This window comes from Arachis duranensis, chromosome 5, assembly GCF_000817695.3.
Source record: "Arachis duranensis cultivar V14167 chromosome 5, aradu.V14167.gnm2.J7QH, whole genome shotgun sequence".
Lineage (NCBI taxonomy): Eukaryota > Viridiplantae > Streptophyta > Magnoliopsida > Fabales > Fabaceae > Arachis > Arachis duranensis.
This window is the reverse complement of record NC_029776.3, coordinates 40,400,290-40,408,211: the sequence shown is the minus strand read 5'-3', so window position 1 is coordinate 40,408,211 and position 7,922 is coordinate 40,400,290. Positions and strand designations below refer to the sequence as shown.

Here is a 7,922-nt window from a genome sequence, read left to right as displayed (position 1 = left end):
AAATAAAAAAGTATAGGGAGGCAATAGAATATTTGTACAATGTGTATAATTGAAGTTTAGAGAATATTAGAGATATATTAGTGTTACTTTTTTCCATTAGCATAAGTTTTTGGGATAAGTGGTATCATGATCTGGTAGCAAAGCGAATCCCAAAATCAACTTAGACTTTTGGAATGAGTGATTTTATGACATGAGATGTTTATTATTTTTAGTACCTGGATGGTTATTCTTAATATTATGGGTAATATTCATTTTGTAACTCATAGCTATTATACAAATATTCCATTGGCTCTCTAACAAAACTCAAAAATAAAATATTGGCGTGGCGGCAAGTAAACAAACCAAAAAAAATGGCGGTGAGTCTGCTAACGACCATGTAAATAAACTCTTCCCCCCTCTTTTTTCTGACTTATGAGTTATGAATATGTTTTCGTAGTCATGTCACTTTCTTCTAGTTCTTTCTGAAAACTGGGAACTTGTAAGAANGATTCTATTTACCACCTCCTACGTCTAATTTACTATTCCTTTTCTTTCTTAAAAGAAAATTGGATTTTAGGTTATAAACTTATAATTGTTGAGGATTTGCTTCAATTGTTTTCCCCAATCTTTGTTCAGAAACCGGCGAAGAACATCATGACTGGTGGTAGTGGATACATGGTAGAAGTTACTGGACTTTCGCCAAAAACCACCGAGAAAGATCTCCACCATTTCTTCGCTTTCTCCGGCGCGATCGAGCACGTTGAAATCGTTAGGTATACTGTTCTATCAAGTAATTTCTCTCTGAATTTTGGGGTACTAATTATTAATACTAAGCTATTATTTGATGTTTCTGTTCTTAATTTTACTAGTTGATTCTATTGAAGCTGATGTTCTCCTGATTGGTTAGTGATGGTCAGGGCAAATTCATGCACTCTTTTTAGTTTATGTACTACACAGATGGATAGTTGATTGTGAAATGAATCTACTAATCTAATTGATTATAAACTGATTTTACAATTGGTGGTAGCAGTGTAACAGATTTTATTTAGTGAGGAGGCATCTCCTAATTCCTAACTGACCCAGTGCCACTGCTAGAGTACACTGAGGTTTGTTGAACGAATCCAATTGATGATAATTGATATTCCTAACACACAACATGAAGTCGTAGGGAACAAAATAGTCCTCAGGATTTAAAAGTGTCAAATTCGTACCTAGGCATATTAGTCCTCTTGTGCATGAATGAATTTTGTATGGAATAACTAATGCACCATCTTTCCTTGAATGGTGGGGACAAATTTGTTATTTGGATTTTGTTAAGTAAAAAGTAGCAAGATTGGGTGTTCGCTGTCACCAAAAAGAAAACTTGATTCCTTGGTTTCTTGTTAGAAACTCTCTTTGAGATGATGTTTATCGTCATCATTTCTTTCAATTTCATGGCTTAGCACAACACGATTCATAAATTTTGCCTGGACACATTCTGTAAAATTTTTTCAATAAGATGTCAGGTTTTCGTTATCAGTTGCGAGTCTATTAAGCTCTCCGAAAGGGATCATTTTTATTTTCCTGCAATTTTATAACGTAAGCATGGTAGTTGAAGGTATTTTTTGTTTTTGGTGTAGCAGAGACTTGATAAGACAGTTATTATTGCTGGTGGCAGGTCTGGTGATTGTGCTTGTACTGCATATGTGACATTCAAAGATGCATATTCTCAAGAAACTGCTTGCTTGCTTAGTGTGAGTATTTTTCCATACTAAAGTGCAGAATACTTACAATTATGGTAGCTGGAATCGTCTTGTGATAACTGGTCCTTGAGGTTCTGTTTTGGTTCTAAGAAAAGAGAAAAGAAAAAGGGAAAAAAATTCCAGGTTTCATTTTCTGTTTCCAATGTTAATTTCAAAACCGTCACCTTGTTCTGTGGTTTCTGTGTCCTGTAAACGGAATACTGAATTCTTTTTTCCCTCCTTTTTCTTCTAGATATTTCCTTCACAATCTTGGAAACAAGAAGCTAAATCAAGATAAGGTGGTAGTTTTGTAGCAAAGAAGCAAAAAATTAAAACATGAAACATTTTTCTGAATCAAACAGGCATGTTGTCTGATTGATTGTTGCATAATTTTCCAATAGCAAAAAGTATGTCCGACTGAGCAATCTGCAATTCTGCATTACTTAATTGTTAATTGCACAGTTTCTTTTCTATAATATTTTCTGTTAGGGAGCCACTATTTTAGATCAACGTGTATGCATAACGCGTTGGGGGCAGTGCGACGATGGCTATGGTTTTTGGAATCAGCCTTCCTACAACCATGCCGATGAGACTGCTTCAGATGTATGTATATCTACTTCTTTAGGAATTCTTGCATGGTCTCAAAAGTATATTCAATGTGGCTCTAGGTGTATTTACAACTACTCATTTTTGAATTTTATATCTAACTTTAAGCATTATAGCTTAAAATGAGTAAGTGTAAATGTTTTGGAGCACACAATAGATGTATTCTTGGATCACGCAAGTATTTCTTCCATTTCTTATGCATGTAAAAAAAGACTAATCAGCTTTTAACGTTGGATCTAACATCTGGCCGTACATACATGATCTCTTTTCACTTTCAGACACAACATAGAGGCCAATTTGTTTCCTCTGCTGGAGAAGCAGTTACTGCGGCTCAAGAAGTTGTGAAGACCATGCTAGCAAAGGGATATGTTCTCAGTAAGGACGCATTGGCTAAGGCTAGAGAGTTCGACGAATCTCATCAGGTTTCTGCGACTGCAACAGCGAAAGTTTCTGAACTGAGCGAGAGACTTCGCCTCGCTGACAAGATATCAGCAGGTGTTGGAGCTGTGAAATCTGTGGATCAGAAATATAATGTCTCTGAAACAGCCAGGTCAGCTGCATCTGCAACTGGAAGATCGGTGGCAGCCGCCGCGGACTCTGTAGTAAATAGTAGCTATTTTTCGAAGGGAGCATTGTGGCTGTCAGGTGCTCTAACCCGAGCAGCTCATGCTGCTTCTGACTTGGGTGCTCGTGGCGGTGGTCAGCACTGAGTATTCTTGTCTACCTCTTCCTCTACAGAATAGCTTTTGTGAAAAAATAAATCCATATTAGTTTAAAATAGTATTAGTTTTACATGTATGTAGAATTGTTGATCTTGATACTTATATGTAAAGTTAACAATAGAAATTCTGTACAAGGCCACAGCTTAGTTAACTGTTGCCTCAACGGGATTACCATAACGTGATGATTGTATGGATACTAAGGTTGTAGTTTCTACAAGTTAGCAAAACAGACTTGGTTAGGATGAATGATACAGCTAACTTAAAATTTCAATTGGCCCAAAAATGAATGTGGATTGTAATATTTTGATATAGAATAAGGGTCGGATAGCTTTTACTTATATAGGGGTTAAAATTATCTTAAAAGTATTGTTTAAAAAGAATAAAATAAAAAGTTTTGACTCTTTCGATATATAATTCATGCATTAAAAATTAAAAATTTCCGTTTTCTATTGAAGTTTTCTATTTTTGATATCTACAAAGACATTTGTTAATAAGACCTTTAATTTAAAATTTACATTCGCTAAAGAACATCTGCATGTCATAGTAATACCATCTGAACCCGCGGGTATCCACTCTGTCCTTATCCCATAATACATGTAAAATAATTAGTAAATGATTAATAATATTGTATCATATTTAAATTTTTACTTTAATTTATGTTATGTATGAGATGATGATTATATAAATTTTGAAATTTAATTTTATTTGTTGAATTTTAATGATTATAGGGGTGGGTAGGGACGGGGCGGATACCCGCAAGGGCGGGTTAGGGTTCACCATTTTACTACCTGCGGATAAAAGCGAAGCGGGTTCTAAATGGATTGTTGTACGGCGGAGTGGGATCGGGTAGAACAAAAATGCGCCCCTACCCGCCCGTTGCCACCCATATAGTAGATAATGCAAGTAATAATATTTACGAATTCAAATTTTTTCATTAAATAATTATTTCGATCAATGTTGAATATTGAATTAATATTGTTTGTAACTCTATATGTGACAGAACTCTAACCCAAGTAAACGTTTATATGTCTTTCAATTAAAGGTACATAACAGCGAACACAATAAACAAGAGGAGTAGGTTTTGCTCACAGATCACTAAATATCAATCCACCCACATTTGCTAAAAATCTGTAAAACAAATTAGCACGCCAATGGGACAATTTTAAAAATTAATTTTATCAAAAGTTTTTGTAATGATCTAGAGTATACAACTTAGTAGTGGTAGAATTATATGTATGTCAGACGAAATTTCTAACATTAATGCTGAATCATCTGAAAATGATACTGTTGCTATAGTTGCATAAACATCGGCGGAGATGACATTGCGGTCTGAAAGTAGTAAATTGGTAGAGAACGTAGTGGTTATCAATCCTCCAGTTGGAAATAACGGACGAAATCCACGCCCACAAATTGCTTTGACACAAGCACAACCAGCAGTAACCGCTAATTGGCCTCCTTATGGGTTACCTTCAGGTTGTAATCCACCCATATGTTCCTTCAATTAGATTTGGAAATACGTCAGTTAGCAATTCAGTTCCTCCATTACATCTTGAGTTTTCTCGCGATTATCAAGTGGGTTCCACATCGAATGGTCCTAGTTTGATGGCTCCTTTTTGACAACATGTCGATGAAATTTATCATGATTTGGTCAATTTATTGACCCGGAAAATGATCACTACATTGAACCCTATGATGGGTGGTCATGAGTCAAAATTTGAGCAACTTGCTAGACAAGTTGAGCAAATTGCTCGAATTGTTGATTATGATGAAGGTGATCAACAAAATATGCAAGTGAACAGAAAGGATATGTTGAACATGCCTAGAAATAGGGATGGTATAAGAACCACGAATTAATTAATCGATTAATTAACGTTAAATAATAATAATTTAAATGTCCGAAATAGGTTCAAAATTTTAGAATATTAATTAGAAAATATAAATATGATATTTGGACTCAATAGATTTTTCTGAGTTGGAAAATGTAATTTTCTTCGAAAAATTGCGTAAAAACGTGTATCGGTAAATTAACCGGCAGTACCGGCTTTCATTTGTCTGGTACTGTATGAGAGATAAAAACAGTAGAAAAAGTTAGGAAATAAATTAAAGTTGAAAACTGGGCACTAATTTTAGAGGTTTGATCCAAAGTTGGGCCAAACGGGTCAAAAACGATAACGGATTAGACCGAGCCAAGTTGGGCCCAAACCCAACATATATATATACTTAAGTGAAGGCCATTTCAGCCACTTCACCCTTCGTAAGTCACAAACACAGCTGCAACTTGGATTGAGAGAGGAGAGAGTAAGGGTTACAAAGTTACTATTCACATCCACATTCAATTGATCATAACTCGAGTTACAGCGCTCCGATTCGTATGCCGTCAGTGCCTATGTGAAACTCTTGCCGAGCCCGTTACTCTCATGTAACTTTTGTAGGCAATATTTCGAAATTTCTTCTCCTTTCTGCAGCACTAAAAATCCGAAAATGTGGGTGATGATTTTGAGTGAATCTTTGTGTTTTCAATTGATTAGGTAATATCTAAGGTTGGGCTATTGGTGGTTTGTGCCCCAAACACCATTGAAAAAGGTAAAAAACCTCTTTACCTTGTAAAATTGTGATTATGATGAACCCTAGGTTGAATGGTTATATATTATGTATATAGCTTGAAGTTGTGATTGTTGGCATTTATTTGGAGGTTTGGATTGATTGTTGGAGATTGGAGGCTAAAGTTGGACTCAGTTTTGGGATTTTGGCAAATTGAGAATCGGCCAAGGTATGGTTTTGGATTTCTCTATGTAATATATAATATTTCTAGACACTTGGTGCGGAAATTATAACCCACAAACTAACCGGTAAGTGCACCGGGCCTACCAAGTAATACCTCAGGTGAGTGAGGGTCGATCCCACGAGGATTGATGGATCAAGCAACAATAATTGAATGATTAGCTTAGTCAGACAAACAGAAAATGGTTTTGAAGATTTAAAAGCATTAACAATAAATTCAGAATATTAGAAAAACAGGCAAGTAAATAAGTTGGAAGAACAATATGAAGAAGGCAGTTAAGGCTTTAGAGTTATCTATTTTCCGGATTGACTTTTCTTACTAACTATTTTAATCATGCAAGATTTAATTAATGGCAAACTATATGTGACTAAACCCTAATTTCTTAGACCTTTCTAGTCTCTTCTAATTCTCATCAATCGCCAATTCATTGGTCAATTAATTCCAATTAGGGGGTGAAGTTTAATTCTGGTTATTATGCCACAAAAATCCTAATTATCCAAATATAAGAGGATTATATGTCACGTATCCTGTTAAGTCCAGATAATTAGCATTTAGGAGAAATTGTTTTCAAGCTGTTGTTCAAGTAAAGAGCTTTTCCAAGTTATACAAGAACTCAATTAGAAAAGGGTCATACTTCTGTTCCACCCAAATTCATAAGATAAAGAACGAAAATAATTCTTGAAATATAAATCAAAACATGAATTAACATAGAAAAATAATAGTATCAATCTATACAATAGACAGAGCTCCTAACCTTAATATTGGAGGTTTAGTTGCTCATGGCTCATAGAGAAAATAAGGATTCAGGTAAACTGTAAAGTACGGAATGTAAATTGGAATAGAATCCCCTAATGGAATTCCCCCTTCTGAAGAAAAGTTTCTCCTTTTTATATCTAATCCTAATTAATTTAAAATCTAATTTCTAAAATTTAAATTTAAATCAGAATTAATTAACTAATCCGCCCCTTGTAACGTGGGTACCACTTGGCTTCACTGGATCCGCGCCTAACTTGACAGAGAGCTGCGCCTTACTTGAGTGCCAAAATGGGGCCTTAAAATTGCCCCCTGCGTTTTCTGCGTTTTCTGCACGTGGCGCATGTCATGTGTACACGTCAGTCACGCGTATGCATCGATGGTCTTCTTCGCGTGTCACGCGTACACGTCAGGTACGCGCACGCGTCGCTCCTCGCTGATCACCTTCTTTAATTATTGTGCTCCTATTTGTGCAAGCTTCCTTTCCATCAAATCTAGCCAAATGCTACCTAAAATAAACAAAATTGAACGAGACTCAAAGTAGCATCCATAGTGGCTAAAAGATAATTAATTCTTGATTAAACTCAACAATTTAAATGCAAATTCACTAGGAAAATATAAGAAAGATGCTCACGCATCACAACACCAAACTTGAATTGTTGCTTGTCCTCAAGCAACCAAACTAGTATAGGCTTAGGATGTGAATTTGCATGAGAATGAGAGTTCAATTAAGCTCATGTCTCTTCTTATAATGGGGTTTACAACTGCAATCCTGAATAGTTTTGGCATCTCACTCTCCGTTGAATCGGAAGGATGTCATTGTCATTCGGAATTAGAATCCGGATAATATTATGAATTCTCGGATCTTTATACTCCAGTTTAATCCTTGAACACAACAAAATTTACTTTAATTTTCTTTTCTTTGGTGCTTTGCACCTTGAGCCTAGCCATGACTTTAAATGTTTTGTCTCAAACTTCACTTGACACAAAAACACCACAAGCACTTAACTGGGAAAATCTCTTTAAGTTCTGAATTTCCTTTTAGTTACTCCCAGACAGTGGTGCTCAAAGCCTTTGGCATACTCTGTTAAACGCACTTGATCTCGACTCTAAGTGTTATGTCTCAAGGATTACTTGACACAATCACACCACAAGCATATGACTAGGGAAACAACTCTTTGAGCTTTTAATCATGTCTGACCTCCCTAGTCATTGATGCTCAAAGCCTTGGACCTTGCTTTTATAGTTTTTTTTTTGCTATTTCTTTTGCTTCAATGATTAAATTTTTGTTTATTTCAGAAAAGTCATAATAATTCTCTAAATTCCTATTCCTTTTACATCAACATCTTTTGATTCAAA

The 7,922-nt window shown here is 35.5% G+C and overlaps 1 protein-coding gene across 2 annotated transcripts; it reads left to right on the top strand.

The window, feature by feature from the left end:
• The first annotated feature begins 357 nt into the window (after positions 1–357).
• LOC107489218 (binding partner of ACD11 1) lies at positions 358–3,299 on the top strand. 2 transcript variants are annotated; one of them, XM_016109983.3, is made up of 5 exons: positions 358–376; positions 616–752; positions 1,637–1,712; positions 2,190–2,303; positions 2,585–3,299. In XM_016109983.3, the coding sequence occupies exons 2-5, from the start codon at positions 634–636 to the stop codon at positions 3,014–3,016; spliced, it is 741 nt and encodes a 246-aa protein (XP_015965469.1). In that variant the 5' UTR covers positions 358–376; positions 616–633; the 3' UTR covers positions 3,017–3,299. The 2 variants fall into 2 exon arrangements, with proteins under 2 accessions (XP_015965469.1, XP_015965470.1); XM_016109984.3 differs by lacking the exon at positions 358–376 and adding an exon at positions 423–478.
• The last annotated feature ends 4,623 nt before the right edge of the window (positions 3,300–7,922 follow it).